The sequence below is a fragment of the Takifugu rubripes genome, chromosome 11, assembly GCF_901000725.2.
Source record: "Takifugu rubripes chromosome 11, fTakRub1.2, whole genome shotgun sequence".
Classification (NCBI taxonomy): Eukaryota; Metazoa; Chordata; class Actinopteri; order Tetraodontiformes; family Tetraodontidae; genus Takifugu; species Takifugu rubripes.
The window spans coordinates 15,644,133-15,672,097 of record NC_042295.1 but is presented as its reverse complement, the minus strand read 5'-3'; the positions used below and the strand labels follow the sequence as shown (position 1 = coordinate 15,672,097).

At 51.0% G+C, this 27,965-nt stretch overlaps 1 protein-coding gene across 6 annotated transcripts; it reads right to left on the bottom strand.

Moving 5' to 3' along the window:
* Positions 1 to 44: 44 nt before the first annotated feature.
* Positions 45 to 27,620, bottom strand: numbl (NUMB like endocytic adaptor protein). Of its 6 annotated transcripts, none has more exons than XR_003889969.1 (10): positions 9,496 to 9,837; positions 8,648 to 8,798; positions 8,352 to 8,426; positions 7,695 to 7,769; positions 5,752 to 5,892; positions 5,094 to 5,301; positions 4,748 to 5,020; positions 3,395 to 3,574; positions 797 to 3,222; positions 45 to 753 (listed from the first exon to the last, which is right to left on the bottom strand). XR_003889969.1 is itself a non-coding variant. In XM_029843637.1 (10 exons), exons 2-10 carry the CDS (start codon positions 16,418 to 16,420, stop codon positions 2,120 to 2,122), a joined length of 2,229 nt encoding a protein of 742 aa, XP_029699497.1. In that variant the 5' UTR covers positions 16,421 to 16,580; positions 27,203 to 27,491; the 3' UTR covers positions 45 to 2,119. The 6 variants fall into 6 exon arrangements, 5 of the variants coding, with proteins under 5 accessions (XP_029699497.1, XP_029699496.1, XP_029699498.1 ...); XM_029843637.1 differs by lacking the exon at positions 9,496 to 9,837 and adding exons at positions 16,398 to 16,580; positions 27,203 to 27,491 and having other exon boundaries at positions 45 to 3,222; XM_029843636.1 differs by lacking the exon at positions 9,496 to 9,837 and adding an exon at positions 27,498 to 27,620 and having other exon boundaries at positions 45 to 3,222.
* Between the last annotated feature and the right edge of the window lie 345 nt (positions 27,621 to 27,965).

Sequence of the window (27,965 nt, the reverse complement as noted above, 5' to 3'; positions counted from 1 at the left end):
AAAATGGACACCAGAGGGCAGCAGAAACAAGCTGCCAGAAGGACTAATATTATATTACTTTATTTATCTTTTGTACAGTGTAATTACAATACAAATATGTAGGCTTAAATACAAAAATTCAGTAAATAAAGATTAAAAATAAATTCCACTGCTGTTTTGTTACCATCACTAAACTATGGTTTTACAATCAAGTTGATGAGGTCATTCAGTTTGCCTTGAACACAATGAACCTACACATGGAATCATTTTGTTTGACCTCGGAGGGCGAGCGTACAAGAGTCGAGCGTCTCTCCAAGACAGTTTGGATTCGTTTGCTTGGGATGAATTAATGATGCATGAACAAAAACCCTGGGAGGACTCGTGAAGATATAAAGTAGAGCGAGGCCTTTTAAACCTCAGGTTTCTCCTCAGGTTGGACCGCTGCCACAGGAAGGGACGTGGTGATGTCATTAAACTGCACGGGGGTAACGGGCGGGACCCCAACGGGATGGCCGTCCATACGTGGACCACACGAGCAGCATCAGTGGCTTCATTACAGAGTTTACAGGTAAAGAACATCTAAATCAGAGCGGGAAACCTAGAATACGTGTATGACTTCACATAAAAGGAAGAAAATGTCCATGAGGCTCAAATAACATTAACACAAAGCATCAATTAAGCTTGTGAGGAACATGACACTGCAATGACGTGGCCGCCTGGAGACTGGAAGCTGCAGCAGCCGTGCTGAGGCTGTCGGCAATGTGACAAAGACGTCTTCGTTACACACACACACTGAGACACACACACACTGAGACACACACACACACACTGAGACACACACACACTGAGACACACACACACACACTGAGACACACACACACACACTCCTTTCACACCTCATCTTTCCCTCTTTAGACTTCCTCAATCTCAGTTTGTAAAAATAAACCCCAACAACTCCGTGTTCACGTGTCCAGCCTCACACCTACCAGTGTTCTGTACGTCTCTTTGGCAACCACATCCCATAATCCGTACTCCTTCTGCCACCCTTGTTTCTGTTCCTGGCCCTCTCCTATTTTCACCTCTCAGTTCCATCACATGTGAAGTCTGATTCATCCAAACAGAGCAGAAGACACAGTCACACCGTTGAAGGGGTCAGAGCCTGTGAGAGTATTAACGCGTTATTGATATTGGAACGTAGCGGATGGTGGCACAGTGTTGTGGAGCCGTCCATGTTTCTCTGGACAGACAGACGGGTGGACTGTTGTGCTGAGACCCTGGAGCCATGTTTCATGTCCCGAGAGCTTGTGAAGGGAGCGTTTAGCAGGAGAAACGGGCTGCAGAGCCCAAGTGAAGCCACATTTGCATTAATCAGCCTCTCTGGGACTGGAGTGGATTATAAGTGAAGGCTAAGAAACATGCTATATATACATTTACTGTCTTATATTTTGCACTACACACCGGCGTTGCTAGCCGGTCGTTGTTAGCCGTTTCTCAACTGCTACCTTTAGATTCTCAGTCCGGTCCGACAGATGGAAAACGCAGCTTAAAATTTCATCTTTAAGAATATATGACTTGTTAAAATATTTTTTTAAGAAAGAAATGCAATAAATAAAATAAATTTGGCCATAAATCTCTACTTTCAGTCAGTCTCTGGGTTTCAGTTGGTCTCTCTGCCAGTTCAGACTTCAGCTGCGCTCAGTCAAAATCAGCAGCAGCAAAGCTGGAACAATTCTCTTCTTCTCTTCTGCAGGCGGCAGGAATGGAGCTGAGACCGTCGTGTCCTTGGGGAGGCACATACAGCACATCCTGGGGGGGGGGGGGGGTCTAAGCCAGAGCGGTAAACCAAAATAAAGCAAGGAGGAGCGGTGGACAGCAGGTGGGCTGGAAGCATTTAGTCCAGCGGCTGTAGCGGGAGCGGCCCGGCAGAATGACAGATTCCTCCCAAGCTCTCACTGGAGGGTAAAGAAAGCAACCAAGATCCTTATATTCATCCCCAGAGAGCTGCTGCACGGTGCCGGGCGGCCCCGGAGCCCCCAGCGCCCACGCTGGGTTCTTTGCAGGGATGCTGGAACGAAACATCCAGGTTTCTCAGCCTGCGGGTGCGCTGTTTCCGCTCCAGCTTCAGGGGGACGACTCCAGCTCAAAGCTCAATTTCAAAGGTCTTTTGGAGGGTGTTGGAAAACGGGTTTGCCGTCGTGGTTACTGTGTTACTTCCAGGCTGCTGAGGTGCTGATTTGACCTCTAATGCCGCCCATTTTGCCTCGAAACGATCATCTTCCTGGGACTCGCAGGCCACCATAGCGGTCAGCTGGCTGCCCTCGGGGGGCCACGCGCCGCCGCCGCTGTTTGCACCAGTGATGGAGGTCCCGTTCTGGAGGTCCATCAGGATGCCGCTGTTTGGTGGGAGGCCGTTGATGCCTGCTGATAAAGGGGGTGTGGAAAGAAACGGCGGCGACGAAAACCCCCCAGAGTTCCCGCCAGGTCCCGACTGAACTTGGTGCTGCCCAACTGCTCCGAGAGGCCCGACTTTTGCACCAACCCCAGATGAGCCCATTCCTCCAGCTGTGCCTGACGAGCCTGTCGCCGTGCAGAAGGCATTAGCCACCATTTGCGACGGCGTGATGCCGACCACAGGCACGCTGGCGTTTGGATAGGTCATACTGCTGGCCAGGCCCGGCATGTAGGCCTGCATAGGAACAAACGCCGGTTGGACAGGCGGCCCGGAGAACATTCCAACAGGGGCTGGAGTGGGTTCAAAAGCCAAGGGGAAGGGCTGCATGGAACTGGGAAGGGAACCTGGAGGCAGGGAGGCTTGAATCATGGGAGCTCTGGACATGCTTGGACCAGTCATTGTAGGTATGGACATGGAAGGTAGGGAGATAGGGGGGCCTGACACTGGAGGACCAGGGATCAGAGGAACAGATGATATGGGCATGGGTGGGATGGGCAACGGGGCTGGTGAGGGAACGAGGGGTTTGGAGGCACCAACGGGCAGTGGGACAGAGGACACAGAGGTAGACTGACTGGTCACAAGCTGACTTGTCATAGAGGGCGGTCCTGGGATGGTGGGGATGGCGGGGCCTGAGGGTGGGGTCTGCTGAGCCTTGACAGCCTTGGACACCTCTTCCAGCCATCTCTCAGCCTCAGAGGGTGTGCGCCTGTGTCCGCTCTGCATCTGCATTGCAGCAGAAACTGGAGGAGGAGAGTGGAGCGGAGAGTCGGACTGCACCCAGGAAGAGGTCGCTGTGGGGATGCAGAGTGAAAATAGCTCTTACAACATTTAGAACTAATATTACTCATTTGTACAGTGTGAATGATAGGATCTTCCTGTAGAGGGTGCACTGGAGAGCTCTCAGATTGCTCTTCTTTATCTACGGTTTATACCCAGGACTTAAAAACCTAAACAAATCTGTACCTTGCATTGGAGCAGGTGGTCGTGGCAGAATAGGCGGCACTGTGCACGCCGGAGGGCCGTTTACAGACAGAGAGGCGTTGGAGAAGAGCTCATCTGATGGCTTCGTGAAGGAGGCGTTGATCTGGCAGCACAGAGCGTTGATGCTGCCATCTCCGTCCCCAGGCAGCCCCATGTCCATATCTGGTAGGAGCACAAAATGGATCCAAAGTTGGGAGGCAGGGAGGGAACCAGAGAGAGGGAGGGAGGGAGAGAGAACCAGAGAGAGAGAGAACCAGAGAGAGGGAGAAATGAGTGCAGGGACGGAGAAAAAAGACAAATAATGTTTGTTCATATTTATAACAGACCCCGTTAGCATCAAAGGAGAGAAAATGGAGCGCGTGACTTTGATGGCATCACCGCTGACCCATAAACCCAAGATGAGGCTGATATTACTGCTACCACACAACATTCTTAGAGGCTTACTTTGCATTCCTGCCTCCATATTTTCGGCCTGTAGAGTCGCAGCCTTGTGCACGCACAGGGAATTTGTCTGAGCTCATCCATGTTCTCAAACCAGATGCAACCGATCGAAGCGGCGAGGGATTAAGGGCCACAACGCTCCCGTCTGACAGTAAATAAGCCTTAAAGCAGACATCAGATCTAAACAGAGCTCATCTCTGGGTCCCTGCTCCTCGGCAACATCCCATAATATTAATATATAACACTCATTACAGATGGCGTCAAGTTGGTTTTAAATGATTTTGGACGATTAACACACGTATCTAAAGCGGCAGGATGAGTTATACTGCAGATCCAGTATTGGAGCCCCTCTTCCTGAATGCTATTGTTAGCTTCTCAGAGCTGAAAAGCCCTGCCTGTGTGTGTGTGTGTGTGTGTGTGTGTGTGTGTGTGTGTGTGTGTGTGTGTGTGTCAGTGGCTGCTTTAAGGACCAGCAGAGGGTTTGCTGAAGGTGAAGCAGAAACGCTGACAGACTGAATCAATACAGACGTTGTTCAGAGAGTCACAGGAGCTCAGCGGCCTCGGTGCTGCTGCCGAGGCCGGTTCTGATCAGGAGAACACGAGTGTTCACGTTGGGCTGCATCTGAACCTCATGCGCCACATTTGAGGGGGAGACGGAGACAAAGGTAAATAGGGCGGGACGGGGCACCTTCCCACTCGTCTAGAACCAGGCTCTCAGCTGGACCCGATCCCGAGGCCTCACACGTTAGATCCACTTGATTTAACATTCATACATAAAAATGTGGAGCACTCGGTGCTAATCATTTCCACCGTGGCCTAATAAACACCCCTGACGAAGGTCAGCAGGTCGCATCTCTCGCAGGTTTGGATGTGACGCGTTGGCCGTTAACTCACCGGCGTTCTTGGCCTGGAAGTCGGCAGTTTTCCGCTGCAGCGTCGACGGCAGGTCGTTAAGACGGAGCGACAGCTGCCTCTTGAAGGGGGAGTTCTTCTGGCTCAGGGCTGGAAACCCCCGGAACGAGCCCTGACGTACCAGTTGCTCGATGGGCGCGTGCCGGCGGGGGATGGCGTGAGGCCCGCCGGGTTCTGGCCGCTCCATCGGGGATGCCGCCCCCTCTGGGGGGGAGGCGGTGCCAGGTGGGAGGGCTGGGATGGCAGAGGGTGGGTCTGCAAGAGAGAACGAGCGCATAGTTGGCATAGTTGCTGCCTCATCAAAGCAAGTAGAGCAGCCTCCTGCTACCTTTCTTCTTGTTGGGCAGGATCTCGTCCCTCTCGCTGCTGCCGCCCTGCTGGCTGCAGGTGGAGTTGCCCCGGAAGGAGCCCTCACGAACGAAGGAGGTGCGGCTGGCGTCAAACGAGGCCGTCACGCCGCACTCCTTCTCCCTGCGCTGCTTCCTCTCCAGACAGGCGGCGAAGGCACAGCCAACGGCATGGCTCAGCCTCTCTCCCTGGGGGGGGGGGGGGGGTAAAACAGGGGCGTCAGGCAGGCCTGGACTCCAGGTGCGATGCTGCGCTACAACCCAAGGAAATGATTCTTTTTCCTTTCACCCCATCACTTTGATTGACACTCATGTCTGCTGCATGGGAGCTGTTTCAGATGGGGGGGGGGGGGGGGCAGAGATGGTGGGATAACCCTGCCGCTGTCTAATCCCGTCCACATTAATAATCCAACCCACCGTCTAAGCCGATGAGGCCTCCATGGGGCTGAAACCCTAATGCACCATGGAGGCGCTGCGTTACATAACTACACATTCATCTCAAGGTCAAATGGAGGCAGCACCAACCTGTTGCCCCCACCACCGGCCTGTTTTGGTATAAAACTATGGGTCTTCACTTCAACTCTATCAGGAAAACTAAAGATGAGCAGCAGATAAAAGGGAGATTGTCCCCCCCCTCACCGAGTCCTTCAGCGCCATGAAGCAGTGGCACATCCACCGTCTGGTCGTCCCGTCCCGGCAGATGTAGGAGAAGGCTTTGTCATAGTTACGGTCGGGGGCACAGAAGGACACCTTCTCTATGGTCTGGTCCACGATCAGGTCCTAGGAGACCAGCAGTAGATGCATGAGTCTTAAAGATGCCTCAAGAATCGGCACCATCAGTTGATTTGACACAAAAGTTCAGGAAAAGGACATAAAGACCAAAAACACCCTCCACACTGAGTGGAACGTCTGTCTCTCAACTTATTAGCAGTTTAATTCTGAACACACCGCGATGTTGACACGATGTCCTGAAGCTCCTTTAATTCACGACAACCTGTGACACATTCATCACCAAGCAGGGAATAAAAGTGATCCACTTTCACCTCCACCATGTTGTCCCCATTGCTCCCCCGTCCTATAAGAGGCTTATTCAGCCTGTGTCTGGGGCTTTGGTCGCTACACGGGAAGCTAAGAGGGGCCCTTCTCTTTCTTTGTGTACGTTAAGGGGCCCTGGCTCACCTCTCCGACTCTGAGAGAACAGAAGGAAACCAAGAGATGAGAAGGAGGAGAAGGCAGAATTCCAGCTCACAGACTCCAACAGCTCTTCGGTCCACGTCTTCCAAAGACGGCGACGGACGAGGACGGAAAAGGAGGGAAAAGAAGGGAAAAGGAGGGAAGAAGGGAAAAGAAGGGAAGAGGAGGGAAGGAGGGAAGAAGGAGGGAAGGAGGGAAAAGAAGGGAAGAAGGAGGGAAGGAGGGAAAAGAAGGGAAAAGGAGGGAAGGAGGGAAAAGAAGGGAAAAGGAGGGAAGAAGGGAAAAGGAGGTTGGAAGAATACTGGTCCACTCAGTGAGGGCCCAATGGGGGGCGGGGGGGGGACAGAAATCTCCTCCGTTTTTAATCATTTTTCTAGGGGACGGTGAAGCGGCTCAACTACGTGAAGCACGGAAGATTCACACTAGCGAACACTGACGACAAAATGGCTGTTAACAGGGTCTGGATGCTGGTTCATCCAGGCTGAGCGGAGGCCGTGTGTGTGTGTGTGTGTGTGTGTGTGTGTGTGTGTGTGTGTGTGTGTGTGTGTGTGTGTGTGTGTGTGTGTGTGTGTGTAGGCTAGAATTGGCTTTAGTGTGAGGGGAAGTCTCACAAGGTTCTAAAGATTCCTTTGTGTTTCCTCCTTGTGCCCCCGTTTGCTTTTCCGGTGCCACAGTTGTTTCTATCTAGGTTGTTTCTAGGTTTTTATGCAGCTTTTATTATTTTTATTATTTCTATTTATCTGCCTCCTTTTGCTTCCGTCTTCTTCCGCTCTTTGACTTCTTCAGCTAATAAACAGTGAAGTGGTATTTCCCATTTATGGCCCTCGTCCATCGTAAACAGCTGGTTATTCCAAAAATATGTGTAAGCCGCTATTTTGGGGGGTGAGCGCAGATTTCTTGCTGCTGACGAGTAGCAAAATGAGCAAAATGTTGAGTGAAGAATAAAGATTTTCAAAAAGAACAGATGATTATTGTTCCCCAGATCATGATCCGTCGATTGGCTTAAACCAAGTTTAATCTACTGATATTAAATAGTTAAAAATATCTAGACGAGAGAGTTTAATGTGGAGGGCAGGAGGAGGACTGGAGCAGACGGGCAATGTCAACGGGATCCTTGAGGGGACCTTAGCGCTCATGGCCGACCTTTTATAGGCCAACGTTTGTAGGTTGGCTAGAAAAATTAAATAATCAATCAAATAATCAATCAAATATGCGATAAGTTGCATCTGGATGTCAGAAATGTTGACTAAATCTAATTCTGAATCTACATTTTTTTATAATGTAGCATCTAATCATCACAAACTGCATCTCATAACGGAGCAAAAGTTCAATATTTGCCTCCAAAAAGTTGCTGTTGCAGAAACTGGAAACAGGAAACGAGTCGCTACCTTCGTTTTGTCGTCCACAACCCGGAGTCCATCCGCTGAAACCCACAACACCGCTTTCACCGTCTTTTTCCCGCTCTGCAGACAGAAAAGTAGCATCAGTGGACCTGAACCGCACGTTAAAGTAGGATTTAAAGCGGGCGTTGGGATAATTACGGATCCGTAAAGGGATCGTTAGATGAGGTGGTGGAAGGACGACCCAGCAGCACGGTGCAGCCCATAAACACCCGTAGGGAGAGGGCACGGGTGTGTGCACGTGTGTGTGCACGTGTGTGTGCACGTGTGTGTGTGGGGGCACTTTTCTGCATAAATGTGCAGAGGGCAGGATGAGAGAAAGATGCTGACTGACTGTTTTAAAAGAAAGAGCTGAATGTGGCTGGAATGAAAGGAGTGATGGAAGAGATCAAAGAGCCCTCTTTGATGTGACTTCAAAGCTAGCGAGAACGTGGGCGAAACTTATGGTCTGGCCGCTCTCGTCACATGCGCCCTGTGTGAATATGGCCACTCTGGGGTCAGATGCAACGTCCTGCTCCGTTGGGCCGAACACGCTCCCACGGACACGAGGCCGACGTGCACGTCTGCAGTGAGACCCAGCGGGGGTGAAGGGAGAGATGGAGGTGTGCTCACGACTAACCCCAACCCTCGATGTGGCTCACTCACCACTTTAAGCTTCTTCACGGCGTCCTCGCACACGTGCATGCCTCTGGACTCCTCCACCTCCACCAGGCCCAGGTACTGCCGGGACAGAAGGGAGGACGGAATCAAAGCTGGTTATTGTTTTGGACCACACGTGGGCAAAGGCAGGTCCGGCCCAGGATGGGTCACCAGCTCTCCGCAGGGCCCAGTGGGAGCGTTTGGGGTCGGCGCCCTGCTCTCGGTACCTCTGAAGGGGTCCCGGCTTGGACCGAGGACCCTCCGCTCCCCTCGCCACCATTTGTGAACATTCTGATACTCACTCGGACGGGGAAGTTGCATTTGCCCTTGCGTACGGCCTCCTCGTCAGCCTGCCACTGGTGTGGTCTGCTGGCCTCCGGCACGTAGGTGGGCTTCTTCCTCCTCAGGCTCTGGCGAAGCTTATTCATCTCCGGGGTCACGTGCTCCCTGGTACTGTGGACACAGGAAGTGCTTCAGGGGTGAGTGCAGACACACATGTAAAACTCTGATTTAGGAATATCCCATTTTTGGTAAACTGCAGTCATGTTTCTTACAGGATTCTAAGACAACTTGGACATATTTGATTTAGTTGATCTCATCAAGTCAAAGCCATCTGGGGTAAGTGCACAATGCTAATTCAGAGGGGAGGTCACGCAGTTAAGAAGGCTGAGAGGCACAAAGCAGGACCTGCTTTCATCTCTGTAACCACTCCACACCCACACAGGCGAACATCCATTCATCCCAGCACAGGCGCTCCGTAATCACAGCGCTGCTTAATTAGGACATTCAGCCCACCGGCCTGTTTAGCGATGCTAATTCCCCAGCAGAAAGAAACTGTGACACCATCCAAACATGACCTGCATAAAAACCGTAATTACTGTTTTCATTCCACCACTTTCTCCTCCCCAAAACAAAGATCTGGAGCACAATGAAAAAACATTTTCTCCTCTTGTAGAGCCTAAATTAATTAAATGTATCGCCAGCGCTCAGAGTTTCAATTAGCTCCCTGAATTTCCTTGAATTGCCTCTGAATAAATATCTCTTTGTAACTCCTGGGGTGTTTCCCTTAAACTTCCCCTTCATAAAAACTCACTGCCACCACAGAAGCGCCTTCGGTTGAACTGCTCGGACTATAATCTCATGCTCTCACCATCTGGTGGCTCCATGGTTTCCCATCCTGATTACAGCAGGGTGTGAAATCACACAAATATTACAGTGAAGATATGAGACGTCCATCTGTAAGCTGTGGTCCATATGCTGGATGCAAGCGCCCATCTCTGCTCTGCAACAGGCAGGTCCGGTCTTATACGTGTCCTCCCCGGTCACATCACTTCCCATAAGTGCTGCGTTGACGCTAATGGGTGGGAAAAGTCCGACGTCCCGGAAGCGTCGGCACTCAGACCCGCTGGGTCTCATACAGGCACTAAGATGAGCGTAATGCAGAACATTCACACTGCAGCTCGGGTGTCTTTAGCCATTTCTGGCATGTTGGGCGTGCCCCCTCCCCCAGAAGAGCACACACACACACACGCACGCACGCACACGCGCACACACACACACACACACACACACACACACACACACACTTTAGGCTGGGAGAGTCATTTCTGGGAGGACGGCCAAATGACCTGACAGTACTGCAGCAGGTGCAAGTGTGTGTGTGTGTGTGTGTGTGTGTGTGTGTGTGTGTGTGTGTGTGTGTGGTGAAAGCTAGCTGGTAAAGGGAGAAGTTGTAGAACACAAATGACAAGGCAGTGAGAGAAAAGGAACGTCCTGTAACTGGTCAAAGGTGGATCAGGGGATCAAAAACAGACATATAAAGGAACAAAGCAGCTTGATAGAAAACATCAAAGGCAGAATGGATGAAGTCATCTGGACGGAGGGAGGGACGCGTCAGGAAACGTGACTGAATGTGGGAAACACTTTGGCAGGATAATCCTGCGGCTCATCGCTTGAAACATCCGAAAGTACCAAGTTGACGAAGAGGAGACGATCTAAATTTGAAAATGTGGGGGGGACCCTTGGTCATCAGGGGGGGGAACTCTGGGTCATCAGGGTGGGGGGACCCTGGGTCATCGGGGGGGGGCCCTTGGTCATCAGGGGGGGGACCCTTGGTCATCAGGGGGGGGAACTCTGGGTCATCAGGGGGGGGACCCTTGGTCAACGCCATCCCTAACGCCAGGAGAGACGCCACAATCAGGACGAAAAGATGAAAATAGAGAGAAAACCAGAGGAAAATGGAAAAATATTTTACTCCTACAAAGTTAGATTTGGATTTAAAATAAAATCCAAACCAATGAACAGCTGCTTTTTACACTCGGCAGCGTGAAATGTCCAGAACTGCTCGCCGATGGAGCGGCGCCTGGAGGCGGAGACATTTGGACGCGTCTCACACGACCTCACCCTCAACGGGAACCAGCTGCGAGGGGCGGGGAGCTACGCAGGCGAGCGAGGATGGAAAACATCAGCTGAAATCTATAAATCAATGACCGAAACAAAGTCGCGCTCACGTCATGAACCCACGCGGGGCGACACCAACGGGGCCCGGGGCCAAACCACAGATATTTCCCATCATGCACCAGGATGAGCAGCGTCGGGGAGACAACGTGTGGCGTTCCACTGTGAAACCTTCGCTCATTCCTTCCACTCTTTAACTGTTTTTACTTCTCTTTTCTCTGTAAAAGTATCGGTATCGGTATCGGTAAAACATTCCCGAAGGTGTCCGCGATCCTCAGAAATAAAGCAAATGGATTTAAGATCGAAGAACCGCGCGAGAAGATTTGGCCAACGCGGAAGGAAACGAGTCCGCCGCACGTTTTCCCCACACACTGACACACCCAAACTGATCCAACACGTCTTGTGTTCCAGGATCCGGTGGAGGATTGTTGAGTGTGGGGGCAGATTATTGGCTGATTCCGATTAGGGAATCAAGGAGATCCAACTGGACTTCCTGTAATGACCTAAAGCAAGCAGCTCATTCCCCCCCCCCACACCGAGGATTCCACCTGTAGACGAGGATACAGGTGACTCCTCGACACACACACACACACACACACCCACACACACACCCACACACACACACACACACACACAGAGTGTGTGTTAGCTGTTCTCAGTTGTTTAAATGTTACAGGAAGTGGAACCAGGCTGTTGCTTTCCCGAGAATCCGCTTTTTCATGTGGCTCTGACCACAAATAAAGATTGTTAATGGATAACAGAGTTAGAGGTCCGCGCCAGAGGTTCGTTGTCATGGAAACGTTGGTTCCTGCTCTACGTTAAACTTTTAACATGTGTCACATAATATAACAGCTGTGTGGTAAAATAAAAGGTAAATAAGAAGGAACAGATACTGATGCATTGTAAGTACACACACACACACACACACACACACACACACACTGACCCAGTTTTGGGCCCCTCCAGACTTAAACTGACACTAAATGACCTGGATTGGGACGCTGGCATTTACCATCATCCTATTCATCCTGTTCTCCACTCTCAGTAACTCACAATTACACAAGCAGCAGGTGTGTGCATGTCTGTGTGCGCTTGTGCACGCGCGCGTGCACGTCGGGGGGGATGATTAAAAAACACAGGGCTGCAACATAGTGCTTATACTGAAGCCTGACCCAGGATTGCCTTGGATTCATTATGGTCAGCTTCTCTCCCTCCCTGGGTGGGTGAGTGAGTGAGTGAGTGAGTGAGTGAGTGTGTGTGTGTAACACTGTAACACGACTGTTGTGGGGCCGTTTCAGTGCCGCTCTACCCTCACTTCCATGTCAGGCTCTAACAGTTTGAGCCTCAGCCTTGGTTCCTGTATGTTCAGCTGCTTTGAGCTTTTACAGAAGCTGGAACACTGGAAAGTTTTGAGGAAGGTTATTGAAACGTTATTTTCACATCAGCTTTTGCTGCTTCGCTTCGGGAAAAAGCTAAAACACACACAAGTGTAACCTGATCAGACTCCCCAACTCACAAGCAGAAACGCAACATTCAGAAGCCATTCGCCGATTCCCACGGAGGCAGGAGAAGCAGGGCGACAGCAGGAATGTGCAGCCTGTACCAGCGCCGTCTCGCCTGAAACACAAACAGCCGCGGGCGCAACAGAAGCTGCAGACGGCAAAGACCAAGGATCCAGACTGCACGAGGAGTCGCTGGGAGGAGGGTTGGGAAGCACAACCGTGGTACCGATGTGCCTCTGAGGGACCCAACCTATATTACTGCTGTAGCTCGTACTATAAAACTATATGATGGAGATAACAGCAGAAAATAATGATCAATATTCAGCGTCAGTGAGCGTCACATCCCGTCACTCTGGAAGGCCTCCGTGGAAGAGGCGTTCCATCCCGACACCCGGCGTCCCGGCGATGGTGCCGACTCCCGGCCGCCGGCCCCGGCGTCCCCTCACCGCACGTCAGAAATATGACGTTCAGTTCAAAAGGTCACAGATGTTTAGTGCAGATGTGGGCGACTGGCAGCCGAATGTGAGCGCATCCTGGCACTCAAGGACCATCTGACGTGCATGTGTGTGTGTGTGTGCGTGCGTGTGTGTGTGTGCGAGTGTGTGTGTGTGCGAGTGTGTGTGTGTGTGCATGGCATCTTTTACTTGACCAATACTGCTGGTTTCTGTATCCAGTGAGAAAACACTGATGTTTTGTCATATTTGGCTTCTAATTAGTGTCGAGCTGGCAAACCTCAAGGTCAGACGGCAGGCGTCCAGACCCCGTGCACACTGCGTGCACACTGCGTGCACACTGCGTGCACACTGCGTGCTGGCTCGGACTGAAGCACAAGTGCCATTTTTCTGCGATGCCTCTGAAACTCAAACTTGGCTCAGACGCCTTCGGACCTCATTTGTGATGCGTTTGAGTCTGAACTCAGTCACATCTGGTGCCACAGCTTAATTTAAAGAATAATACTAACGTAAAGTTGGATCATTTCTAAACAGGCAGGCAGCTTTAAATCCAGCCAGGACTTTCCTGAGTTGTGTATTTGTGGCCTGTTTCTCCTTCCGCCCACTCTGTGTGATGAGGAACGCTCCTATCCTAAACTCACTAACAAACGGCCGTACGGCTTTTTCCTGCTCCTTTTATTAGGAGAAAAGCAAAACAGTTATCGAAGGAGAGATGCCACCTTTAATTCTGAGGTCCGACGGAGCCGCGTCACAGTAAATTTGCTGAGATTTATTCAAGATATTCAAGCAAACGAGCGAAAAGAAGCATAAAGTCTGTTTAGAGGCACAGCGGCCGTCGCTCAGGTAGGCCCGACTCAGCCGCTCAGGACAGATTCAGGAGGACGACAGATGAGGCTGCCTGCCAGAGAAAACATCCTGCAATTAAAATGTTCTGTGTCCCGGACACACGCACGCACACACACACACGCACGCACACACACACACACACACACACAGCTCCGTCTATTATCCTCTTCCTCCAGGCTTATCACAGTGCTTTGTCACTATCCCTCCTGCCACTATTTCATTTCCCTCCCATCCAAGTTAAGTCTGGAGAAGACTGCTGAATGAGCGCATGCATGCATGCATGTACGTGCACTCTCATTTTTATTCTGTGGAGATGTTGAGTGTGTGCGTTTCTTAATCGTTTCCGTCGGTTACAACAGAGGCAGCTTAACATACGAGTGTAGACGGTCCAGTAAAAGCTCCTGCGCTCACCCGTGTGCACGTGGGCATGCGTAACTGGGTCGGGAAAAGTAGGAGCGGAGGCTTATCCGACCACAGTCAATCGATGCGTGAAGTAGAACAGTCTAGTCGATATGCTGCCGTATCATATCGTCATGCTGCGTTTGCCTGCACCTCCCCCGCCAGCCCAGCCACGTGCACCCTGATGTTGATGTAATGAAAATCCAACTAACCCATCAAATGAAATGGATTAAGAAGATGTCTTGCACCTTGTGTCAGTAGGTTTCTATTGCGTAGCCTCTTATCATTTGGTAGAACACCGCGCGTGTCCGTACTTGTAAGGAACTGGCTGTTATCTCCTGTTTCCTTCCCACAGACGGCAGCTGAGCCAGGTCGGTCCTTCAGCTTTTCAATCGTGGCAAATAAAACCTTAGAATTAAGCCATAAAATGACCCCCCCCCCCCCCCCCCTCCTTCGGCTGTAACATGTTACAAATACAACTTGTAATTTCCTGCTTCCTCTGCTGGAATGGAAGGAGGAAAGTGATCCTCTCCACAAAGGAGTCTTACATCAATTTGCCCTTCTCGTGCAAACTTGACCATCTTCCCTTTTGTCACTTAACTTGCACTTTCACACGCCTCCTCTCGTGCGCTCCCTGCGGAGCAGCCGGTGCCCTGCCGTTCCTCTGTCCTCCTTTTACTCATCAACCACACCGGAGAGCTGTCCTCCTCACTCATACACTCACAAGGGCACAGAGATGAAAAGGTCAATCGAGCAAAGATTAATTTACATGGAACAGGCCTGAGAAGGTGGCGCACGAGCTGTTGGAGCGCACAATAACATGTCAGCGCCGACGCCACGGATGAAAAAAGTGTGGCACGCTTGCAATAATTTAGCTGCTTTAATCTATTCCATATGGACGTGGAGCCCAAAGCAGCTGCTAAGACTATTAGCTTCTATGAGCTGGTGGATGCAGAGCGGGTAAGATTCTGGCTGTAGCCAGGCCAGTAACCAGCCAGCAGCATCAATGAACCCCTGCCCCCCCCTCACAAACACCCCCAGAAATGAAGACTATCTCCTTTTTGCTCAAACAGGTTCAACTCGAGGGAAGGCTGTGGGAAAACAACGCAGGGTGCCGGTCGCTACGGCAACAATCGACCCAGTTTCACATTAAAATCCACTCCTGAAACGCCAGGAGCTGCAGGGACAGATGCAGCCGACAGCCGTGCACGAGCAGGACTTCACCCTGAAGTTCACACCTTGCTCCACTAACCTGAGCTCGATGGCCTCCCCCATCTCACCGCAGGAACCCATCTCAGCTGGAGACGCAGGAGACGATGCTGTCCCTCGGACGGCAACACCAGCAAAGCCCGAACGATGAGAGCAGGAGCAGAAGGAGAGCGAGAGCGTGCGAGGATAACGCACTTGTGAGTGAGCGAGTGAGCGGGCGGGCGGGCGAGCGAGGAAGGGAACCACACCTCTTCTTAAGGGATTAACTCAGAAAAAAGAAGCCCTGACACGTTTGCAGAGGCGCAGACGGCGATGCACCCAAAACATAATCAAAGTGTCCCGCGTGGACGGGCGTCTGGGACAGTGTCCTCGCACACACACATGCACACGCACACACACGCAGCTGCTCCACAAATAACACAAATCAATGTTTAATGCTGCGAATCATGGAAGTGCGGGAAGAAGAGAGCGGGAAGAGAGGAGCAGAGGGGAAAAGGGAGGGGTTATTAGGCAAGTCCTGACCAGCGGTGACACAGTTATTCTCCGTTTCCATCTGCTGTGGGTGAACTGGTCAGGAGTGCACTGGGGGAGAGGCCAGGAACTGGGGCTGAGGGGAGGGGAATGGACTGGAAATACAACTTGTGGAGGAGAGCGGGGCTGCTGTTCCAAACACATGCTAAAGTGATGCTTCACTTCATTTTCCAAGGAATGCCGGGTGGTTTCTGGGGAAACGTTTCCGTTCTAGGTAAAAAAGCTGGAAATGAATGTTTTAATATGAACGTGAGACTGTGGACTCAAGACTGACCTTAAGGTTAACCACTACATTAGGTCCAATGATTCTTCCATATTTTTAAGTTTTAGATCATGTGCAGGAGAGTTGGGCCTTCATGGCATGAATGCTGCGCTAAAACAAACAGAAATCCCACATTTGGATGGGGAGGGGCTCCAAAGCATGTGTAGAACAAATGAAAAATAAGAAAAGTCCCATTTAGTCAGTCATTTATCACCTTTTCTGTGATAAATAATATTTTTAAAACACAGACATGCCCTAATAAATCATGGCTACACCTCCATAATGAGCACGCTGCACATGTTGGAACAGCATAAACGTCTCAAAGACTGAACAGCATGTTGGGGTGGGGGGGTTAGCTGCCAGTTGACTTCTGAGAAAAGGCTTCAAGACAAACCAGGTGTAGCTTCCAACTGCCATCCATCACGCTGGCCTTGGGAGCCTGGGAAGGCTGCAGCACCACAACCAAATGGGCAAATCCTGGTGCGTTGGAACTGATCCGGCATGAAGACGGACACCACCGGAGTCAGGATATGAGGAAAGGCGTGTCTTCGTGGCCACGGGAACGGAGCTGGAGCTGCTGCTCCTTGGGGACAGTTTCAGCAAAGAAGAGACAATACAGTGACAAATGTTCCTGAAACATGTCGCCATCACCTGCTCCTCCTGTTCTAGTTCACTCCTCTGCAGGAGAGAAGCCCGCACTGCTAACTTTGGGAAAGTAGAGGCCAGCTGTGTGAACGCTTAATGTGTTAACGGTCTGTGGATAAAACGAGCCTATTAAAGCCGCTGCAGCTATGAAGCGCAGTGATGTCACCAACCAGGTGGGGGGGAACACACTCAGCATGAATGAGCCTCCCGCCACATTTTTCATTTGAAAACTGCTCCCTCATATCCACAAACGATGCCCACTGGGGTCAGAAATAACCAAAATACGAACGCGCTGGCGGCTAAAAGCAGGTTATTGAGCACAAACTGCTGTGTCCACAATGGCTGCAAACCATGAGAGCAAAGGAAAACGTGACTGTGTCTCCAGTCAGGCTCCTTCTGAGGACGCCGACCGTTGATTCTCTCTTACGTCACAGTTTATCCGAGCGAGTAACGTCAAAGCCGCTTTATCTCACTGGGAACAAAACATGGAAGTACGGGGACAATGAAACTACAGCCCAACACTAGGGGGCGCTGGGGAGTGTTTTCATCTACTATAGACGGTGTGAATAAGAGCAGCTGATACGTATTGATCAGCAGCCTGAGCGAGGCCGCTGCAGCCCTCCGTGCCTGGACTCGTGCATGAGAATGCACGAGTTGTCTAATGGTGAGGTGTGACGGATCCAGACTGACCCTGACAGGCTTCCCATCGATCCCCCCGCTGGTCAATACAGCTCTTTTTGCTCCTCTCTCCTGAAGCCGCCTCCCTTCATCCTCAATGACCTGCCATAGTTGGACATCTCCATTATTCCAGACTTAGCCGTCGCCACAGAGCAACAGACGCCCAGTAGTTCCCGACAGATCCTTATCGATTATAGGTGACGGATGGAGGGAGTGCGTTTTCAGGTGTGTGAAGGTTCCAGGCCAACGGGAAGCCAGGTCCGTCTCCATCCACACATTACATTCCTATAATAGTCGTGATGCTATAGTCGACACACGAGGAAGACGATGTGGAAAGTGTCTCTGCATGGCAACCAGATCCCATGGCAACCGATGGCATAAGTCTTTTTCTGTGGGCTGGGTTGGAGGGAAAGATGTAGGTGCAGATAGAAAACAAATGAAATGTAGAATCCATCCTCCCGATCACCAGCGGGAACGCCGATCATGGCCAACAAACCCAGAGTACGTAAATACCACATGCAGGATGTTTTATTCCAGGGGTGGAGCAAGAAATGTAACGAGCCAGAAGGTTCCAGCAACAGAGAGAAACACATGACAGAAAAGCTATGAAAGTTATAGAATCACGTGGTTCAGGGTTTAATGACTTCTGAAATTTTGTTGATTTTTACTTAAATATGCAGTATTTATGCTCTGATGTCAGTATAATCTGCAGGTAGCAAAAGCTTTATTTATAGTAGGGAAGTTGAACGCAGCAGCATCGAAGTGTTGAAGGGAAAATGCTTCAAAACGCTACAAAACAAGAGCAGAAGAAAAGAGAAGGGAGAGGAAGTAATGATAGCCGGTGCAACAGCGCCTCTGCTGGACAGCACCAGACTGACACCGTGTTAGGTTAGCTGCCGCTGCGTGTGTGTCAGGCTGCCTTCTTTGACCTCTGACCCCCTGTCAGATCAGAGGAAGATTTCTGCTGATGTGTGAGAGAGTGTGTGTGTGTGTGTGTGTGTGTGTGCAGGGTAACTAGACGGCTGAAACCAGCGAGCTTTTACCACAGGCTTCATCACCGACTGCTCAGCTCAGGAGTTTCTTGTCCTACAGTCACATCTGGGATCAGGGATCAGGTTAGGGATCAGGTGAGGGATCAGGTTAGGCATTTTCCACTCCTATTTTGCATTATTTAGTTGCCTTTTTACTCATCTTTTTGATGATTTTAAATTTTAAAACACATCAGACATACTTGCTGCACATGAAACCTGAGTTGGAACAGTTTGTCTCTCTGGTGGAGCTTTACTGTGATGCTGCTGTTGAGTTTAATGACTTGACTCTCTGATAGTGGCCAATAAAAGTGTTTCACACAGAAACTCACCAGAGAGATTAACCCTAACCCCAGCCAGTCCTGTTAACTGGCTGGTTCTCTCCAGCAGGACGAAGTCTTGCAGCGATTCCTCCTCCCACAGACTAATATGATGCACGTGGATGGACGTTCTGTCCAGGTGGGAGATCACTCTGGGCAGAAGAAAAAAGCTCCACCAGCGCCAACGATTTCACTCAAAAATCCATTATTGTTCAAGACACCATTATTCCAGGGAAAAGGGTGAGACACGTGAACAGAAGGTGGGTGGATTTCTGCAGGAGTGAGTTGTTCTGGTGCTGAAGAGTGTTTGCAGCTGCAGCCGGTCCATCATGGGAAGATCAAGGCTTTCGATGGAAAACGGAGAGAAGAATGAAGGGAAGGAAAAGCAAGGAAGTGGACGAACACAAGTCATCCTCTGTCCAACAAGCCGGGACAGTTGTCTCATATTTCAGATGGGGGGGGGGGGCACAGTGCGAGACCATGGGCTAACCCCCTAAAGAGGAAGTGCAGGGCGATGGGGAAGCTGCAGGGTAAACAACGCAGAGGTGATGAGGTCAGAAAATAGGCCCGGGACACAGGAGGGATAAATGGACGGCTGTCCAGACCATGTCCCCCTCCCAACAGCCCCGTCCTGCCTGAAACCCCCCGTCCACAGCCCCTTTGACACGTGCACTCCTCTCTCCACTTCAGAACACAGGCAGCCATCGGAAGCGGCGTGAAGCCGCCTCAATGGGCATCATGGCCTCAGAAAATTCCCAAAACAAAAGAGAGGGACTCTTTTAGAAACCGAGAAGTGTGTGCGCGCGCACGTGTGTGTGTGCATTGAGCCCCTCGTCACTACAGATTACAGACACGCACCACAGATGGCCAGCGCGTCTCGCCTTTTCACCGCCGCCCCCGCCAGAATAATGGCCAGGCGGTGGCCCCTCCTTCCCCGCTCCCTTTCTCTTTTGACAGCACGTGTGTCCGTCACATAGAAGCGTGCGTCTGGGACAATGGCAGCCAGACAAAGAGCCCGCCTACCCCCCGCCAGGATGCTGAATAGGGGGGCACGTGGGCCTTGTCATCGAGGGAACAATAGGCAGAGAGAGGGGGTGTGGCGCCCAGCACCCAGGGGTGGCGTGGTGCGATCTGGGTGGCCAGTTCAGATCTGGACTAGCAGGATTGGAGGAAGCAAAACAGCCAAAAAGTGAGTATTTCCAGCAAACAGGAGGCTCCCGTCTCCCCTCCGAGCTGTGTGTAGCTGTTGAGCTGATTCATTTATCATTAACTCGTCTAATTTCTAATCACAGGATTCAAGAGTAAAACACGTTTCAGCCCATTAGCTAACGATGCTGCATACGAGCGCTGACTCAGCATTAAAGCCTGCCACATTTTACGTGTGACCATTAAAGATTAATGAGGGAACCTCATAGCGGAGCAGAGTCTCTTCATTCCTGGGATAATGAGACGAAAAGCTGGTTGACTTCAGGCATCTGATTTGATTATGAGTAATTATAGTAGATTTGTGCCCGACGTAGAAATCTGGCGTTGAACTTTTGAAATCTTCTACAGATTAGAACGTAGGCTCGACTTTAATGGGGAATCCAACCTAAATCTGATTACAACAGATTAGCTTGGATTAGAACCGACACACATTTTAAACTGGAGCCAGGAGCCATTTAGCAGCTAATTGGACACAATTTCACCGTCGTTCCGGGTGCTTTCAGGTAGAATTTTGGTTTAGGTCATTAATGCCTTATTCGTTAGTTTCGTCCTCAGCAGACACCATCTAAACATCAACCATAACATAACCCTGACCCTCAATAAAGAATATTAAACAATAGGCCTGATTAATGCCCAGGTAACCTCCCCAATGATTGTTAGAACCAAGCACCTTCGTGCAGCGACCACCACTGTCTAATGTTTAGCTGTAATATAGAAAAGACTCATCACCCCCCCCCCCCCCTTCTGCAAATGCTACAAATTGAATCCGTTCCAGATCTCATGAAGCAATGATTCCATTATCTCCCTGATACCAAAATAGTCTCCACGTTTATTATTTCCTCACAGCAACTCTGGAAGCATCTGTGCAGCTGCCATTTGATGCAGGGCCTCAGCAGCAGCGCACGTGTGTGTGTGTGTGTGTGTGTGTGTGTGTGTGTGTGTGTGTGTGTGTGTGTGTGTGTGTGTGTGTGTGTGTTTTCTGTTTCCTTGGGGGGTCAAGGTGCAGAATAGGGAGGAGATCAGAAAGCTTGGAACAGCTGGGATGAATCTGCAGGGGTACGGGGGGGTCTGGGAGGGCTTATACAGGACAGAAAGAGAAGACAGGCAGCCAGGCAGGCTGCTGCTGGCTGGGGGGTGGTGGGGGGGGGGGGGGGGTCTCCTCAGCTGTGCCTCTGCTGACCCCTCCACATCTCTCCACCTCCTCTTCCTCTCCAGACTCCAGCTCTCCTCCCCCACCGGACCAAAAATCTACACCCAATGTGGGCAGAAACACACACACACACACACACACACACACACACACACACACACACACACACACACACACGCGACCATCTGTCAGTAGGAGGGGCGCTGCCTCCGTGACAGTGTTCAGATGCTGCACCACGCCCAAAACAAAATCCCAGAAGACGTGAAACTATTATTACCCGTCCTCCGACAGGGCTCCGCTGACGTCACACCCCCAGACAGGTTCCATGGAAGGCCCAGAATCCCAGCAGTGACTCACAGCGCACGGACGCGTCCAAATGGAAGCGTCTCACCCGACCGTGGGGCCGTTAAAACCTCGCCCAGTTATGGCAAAATGATGGAGGCGTTTGAATTGACTCAAAAGAACAACAACGTTTATTTAGCCCACACCGTCTCGTGTTGGGCCACGGTTACTGTCTCCAACATTAGGACCCACATGGAAGCGGACAGCAGGGGGGGCTTGTGTGGTACAGGCAGCATCACTACAATAGTGCTGAGTCACAATATTAATTAATTAAGTTAAACCACCAGAACGACTGAGCAAAACTCTCTGATCATGTTACAAGACACAGACGAGATTTAAAATATAAGTCAGAAAATGAAAGAAAAGAAGGAAATAAGGACGGGAAAATATGCAGAGTCAATGAAGTCGGAGCGAGTTTAATTTAATAATAAATGGAGCCTTTTCTCATCCTTCGTCATCATTTTCCTTCATCATCAAACCCTCCATCATCCTGTCTGTGTTGGAAGATTCCAGAAAACGTAAAACCTCAGTAATGTAGTCGAATAATGAACTCATTTACAGACAGGTTGCCTCTCCTCAGAGTGTGTGTGTGTGTGTGTGTGTGCGCATGTGTGTGTCTGCGTGTGTGTGTGTGTGTTGGGTCCAACTCTCTTTAGAGTCATGAGACATCCAGGAAGGCTCCTCTTTACTGGCATACCCCCCCCTTCTCCCCTCCTTCAGGGTGAACAGTGTGAATATTAGATGGAGACAGATTGCATTAGATAATGCAGACCTACATAGAGCTAGACACACACACACACACACACACACACACACACACACACACACACACACTTCAGCGTTACGGGTTACAAACTGAAGGCGCACGTTGGAGGAAATGAGTGCACAGCAGAGTCAAATGAGGCATAATGGGGCTGCAAACATGCTAATGTCACACACACACATCCGTGCACACACACGTGCGTGTCCTTTAAATCATACATGCATATTAGGATAAATGTAATATGTTGAGGTTTATAGCCGGAGCCTTGTCATGGGGGGATTCATCCCATGACTGTCAGATAAGCGATCAGCGTGCACGATGCAGCAAAACGTGCACTTCACCCAAGTATGAGCTCCAGATCTCAGACAGGGGAGGGCAGCAGCCCTACAGCACCGACACACACACACCGACGCACACACCGACACACACACACCGACGCACACACCGACACACACACACCGACACACACACACCGACGCACACACACCGACGCACACACCGACACACACACACCGACGCACACACCGACGCACACACACCGACGCACACACCGACACACACACACCGACACACACACACCGACGCACAGGGTCTCGCCAGCACTCACACGTGCACACACGGCTCACGCAGCCCAACTCCAGGATGTCGTCCAGCTCTGCTGCAGAACAATAATCGTTCTTAGAAATCTCAAATGGAAGGAGATGGAGAGTGAGGCGGCCTCTCCGGACCGGTTTCACGTGGCGCTACAGGGTGGCAGAAAGAGGGCGTGGCCCTCGGCTCATCACGCCACCCTCGGCCTCTCTGACCTGAAGAGTGCACGCTGCGTGCACAAAGGCTGTCCGAGGTCTTCCTATTGATCTCCTCGTTGAACTTGCTGGAGCCGGAGGATCACGAAGTCTCGTCCAATAAAAGGCGGCAGCCTGACTGGATCCTTCCTTCAACGGGATCCGACTGCTGTGTAACGATCCGATCTTGGAGTTAGCCCAGCTAACATCCATGCTAAATTTATCCCAAATATCAGGATAGTTTATCACTTCCAAAGTGTCCCATTCTATTGTTTTCCGTGTTTTTTCCATCACGCTGATTTTCATTGTTTAAGGTGCCTTTTCGGGCCTCCAGAGACGCGAATGGCTGCATCTGATTGGCCGGCTGAATCGCAGGTATATTGTGTGACTGGATATCTGCAGCCATCCACTAATTCCCTGCCGGGCTCCCTGGGCGGACCGGCCACTGGTCTTCCTACAGTGCAGACAAACAAAGGCAGGTCTGTTCCTCTGGGAATGAGCAGGCAGTGACTATTTCAGGGAAGAAACAAAGTGTCGAGCGGAAACTGAGCTAGATGTCGAAACTGACGTTTTAAAAGGAGAAAACACAGATGAGTAAGAGCCGAGAATAAAAGACAGACGGCGCGTTAGTGAGACAGAGCTGACAGAAACACAAAGGGGACAAAAGGCATTTTAGGAAAATAATAAAATCAAGCGTTAAGGGGAATTGTTGGCAGATCAGGCCGTGGCTAATGGCTGTAATGTGCGGGGCAAAGTTCTGGAGAAATGACTTCCAATCCATCACGACGCTGCGTTCTGTTGCCCTTTTCAGAGAGGATTTGCCTCACAGCTTGTGAGCAGCTGTGACAGGAAAATGCCCGCTCTAAATGCCCCGGCTATCAAGGATCCACGTGGCCGTTCCTCCTTCCAACGTGGCGTTCTAACAAAATGGGACACCTTCGGCTCCTCGGCCTTCTTCACGTCCACGACGTCGCTCCTGCGCCGACAGAAAAAAGCTGCTTGCTGTTGTGTGAAAACCAGTTTGGACGATCTGGATCCAGCAATTACCGGTAATTATTAATTCTTATTCCTGTTTTTTTGGAATGTTTGATGGTGACATTCCCTTCAGGCAGAGAAACATAGTTGGGATTAACAGTTTCCTTCAACAGGATTTCACTAGTTTTGCGATTGTCTTTCCTGTTTTCCTGAGTGCGGCCATGTTCTCAGGTGTGCTGCGAGGATCGCGACACCATTCCTCTCATTACGGGTCGTTTCCATTTGAGCTCTCTCAAGTGGTACCATGCTAACAGCTGGGAAGTGAGGGCCACATCTGGTGAGCAGCTGGCTAACATGGAAAGATACCAGAAGGATGATGAGACTGGGAGGAGAGCATGTAGGAGAGGGAGCAAGCAGGGGAGGAACGGAAGCATCTCGTCGGAGCTGAGAACAGAAGCACAACGTGGAAATGAGAGAGGAGAGAAACAGAAAACAGGACGGGAAGATGGAAACCGATCCTGACAAAAGGTAAATATAAAGACGGCAGCGCCGAGCAGAAGAGAAGAGATGTGACGTGGGCAGAAGGGGAAGAGCGGAGTACAGTCATGCGGAGTCAGATGCTCTTAATCAGCTGTGTTGCTGTCAGAGTTCCTGCCATAGCAACCGTGAGTCACAGCGCCAGTAAACAGAGATAAAGCCGGGCGCTAGCGTGGCACCTTCGCTGTTGCAAGCATGAGGCGAGCCGCAGTGGCGTCCTCTCACCCCCCTGTAATAGGGATCAAACTACGGCTGTGAAAGTTGCTTTTGCTTTCATTTTCCCAAAACAATGAACGTGTTCATTGAAAACAAATAGACAGGTGTTAGCATCAAAGCTGTGTTTATAGGAGGGCTGAAACCCTTCAGCAGTAAATCAATCAATCAAACCACCAATGACACTAAAATACGGCCCTCACAGCTCAACGTGACAGTAATTAGCTGCCACGAGCGAGTCCCAGTCCCACTTTCCTTGTTAGCTTTTGAGGAAGATGCCAGCGGAGCAGAGAAATAAACTGCTGACACAGGCTGGCAGACACACACACGGGCACACACACATGCACTACACACACATGCACTGCCTGCCCACGAGACAAGCATTAGTCTTCATAATCCATATCAGCTAAATTTACAGCAGTGACAGATTCAAATGTGCACGGATAAGACCCGAAATGTTCCCTCGGCAAGCGTGGCCTCAGCACATGCACGGTGCGTGCACAGCATGAGCCAGAGGACACGGCTCGGATGAGGACGGATGCTTGGAGATCACAGGTCCTGACATGATCACATCCGATGACGCCGAGTTACTAAAGACGGTGACGTGCAAACAAGGCCCGTCTCTGTTGGCTCCTCCCACTTTTCTCTCTTCTTCTTGTCTTTTTCTCTTCTCCTCAGCCTTCAGTAAGTACTTTAAATCTCATTAATGTTTACTATTCCTTTAATTAAGCCCACTGCCAGCAGGCCTAATGGAACCGTGCAGTCATTCCTGGGGTTTAGATGGTTTAGAACACACACCGACTCACTGAGGCACATTAGCAGCAGATCAACATGCGTCCTCAAATATGATCAATAAGCTTCTTTCATCAGAAGCGCTTTGAAGTTTCTAACGAACCAAAAATCTAATCATAAACCAAAACAAGAGCAGGAGTAGACAGGACAAGTCTGGTCAGGGGAACGTGGCGTAGACCACGAGCAGGACCAGGACCAGGACCAGGCCTGGAAGCAGAGCTGCTTGTTTAGCAGACCCACCCTGACGAGCACAAAGGGGGGAGACGCCCTCCTCCAGCACCAGCCAGCACAGACCGCAACCGGATTGGCCGCCTGATGACCTTTGATCCGCGCTGCATTGTGGCGTCAGCTGCATCGACCCCCTCCCCATGTGTGTGTGACAGCCAAATCCTAACGCAGCAATCAGAGAGGAAACGGTCTGGGATGGCAAGATGGAGAACGTGTGTGCACGCAATTGTGTGTGTTCAGTGTAAGAATGTGAGCAAACAACTCACATATCATATTACTTGGTGATCACACACACACACTTATGAGTCTCAAACACAAAAGCAAACACAGAAGAGTGTCTTTGGGAGTAAATGTGTGTCGCTATCACGGCCACGGTGCCAGGAGCTCCCAGAGATCATCTCCAGATGCTCATCCCCACCTCCAGGTCCCTCAAAACTTACTCTTAGCCTGAGGAAAATGAAACTCTTTTACACCTTTTATTGTAAATCATATAACAGTTGCATGACTTCACCGTCTTCTGACGCAAGAACACAGTCCAACAGGACCCGGCCGTCCCAACAGGACCCGGCCGTCCCAACAGGACCAGACCGTCCCAACAGGACCCGACCGTCCCAACAGGACCCGGCCGTCCCACCAGCCTGCAGCCGGGCCCAGGAACTGGCTGTGCAGACGGTCCAAGGCAAGAGGTTGAGGAACATTTAACCTCCACCTACTCTTTTTAATACAGGAAGAGTGTGTGTGTGTGTGTGTGTGTGTGTGGGTCAGGAAAGACCACCCCCAAACAGCATGACGGGCTGTCTGAGGAATGTAATGTCATGGAACAGATGGAGTTTTGTAGACAATGGAGGAGCAGACGAAGGCGTGTGCCCGTGTCCAGGCACCCATAGGTGTGCGCGTTAGGGGGGGGGGGGGTTCCACTAGTTATGTTGCCCCCATTTTCCATGACGCCTCGCATTTGTGTCTGGCATCAAAGGGAGCTGAAGCAGGCCGAGCAAGATGCCGTTTCCCTCCCCAGGAGCGAGCCTGCACAAGTTGGCCGACGTGAGCTCCAGTCAGCCGCAGACCGCCGAACCCAAAGTTGCGAGTCCCACAGAAAATCCAGCCAATAATAATCAGCTCCACCGACATCCTGTCACCTCATTTCCCACGCCGACAATGACGTAACAATCTGCACTACGAGAAGAAGCAATCGTGGGAGCACAAAGTTACAGCTTTGCTTTAATTCAACCCCCCCGCCGGGGTGTTCAGCTCGGCGTGAATATTTACGCCAGTTTTACGCCCGAGTGGGTGGAAGTGAGTTTTCCTTTATGGAAAACGCCTGTAAATCCCCCCCCCCCCCCCCCCATTTCATTCATTTCCCGCACCGGGCCCGTCGTGAGAGCGGGTGCTCGCATCCAAACGTCAGAATTACCCTGGAATGAACAGCGCGACGACCGCGCACCAACGTGGACGTATGTGCGCGTCTTGGCCGGGGTTCATTCATTACACAGGCTGCCAGAGCCGTGGACGGGATCGAGCAAGAAAGCAGTGAACTCACCCGAGAGGACGACGGATGTTCGGCTCCCCGCGCTGCTGCTGCGTAAATCCAGGACGCGGGACGCGACGAGATCACGCACGGAAAACGCCTGGAAGCCGAAATGTCACCAAAGCTCCGTCATTCGCGCCCAACGCGAAGCAACGCGGCGTTTGGAGACGAGCTGCGATCTAACCTGGCCGCTGCGCGCACCCGCATACACACAGACACACGCACGCACGCACGAATTAAGAGAATTGTTCAAAGCCAAGGCTTTGTGGTCGACATCGGATGCTTTGCTTGTTGACTGTGCACTTACTGGGCTGCTTCTCCCGGCTCCACCCGCTGGCCCAGCCTTCCCAACGCGCCCATTGGCACAGACGACCGGACATGCAAATCCACCGTTCCCATTGATGTTTTCCAGAAAGGAATAAAAGCCACCCCTCCATTGCGCCACCGTGCGGCGTCTCAACGACTCTCAGTTAGTCAAACCTCGCCTGCAGGAAGCAGCTTTGTGTCGAGAGAAGAGAACAGCAGGAGTGGAAACGGAGCTCCTCTGTTGGAGAAGCGCTCGTTTCTATTAAACTACAAAGGTTTCCTGAAACGGGAGGGTTCACTACGACAGCAACTTAGCAAAGTCACTTTCACACCTCTCTGTTACAACTCTAACTCTAAAAGTTAGAACAGCTCTGCCCTGCAGACGGAACTATACCAACTCGTCTTTAGATCATCATAAAGGGTCGGAACGGTTTATGAGAGAGCTGGAAAACTCTGATGAAACGTGACC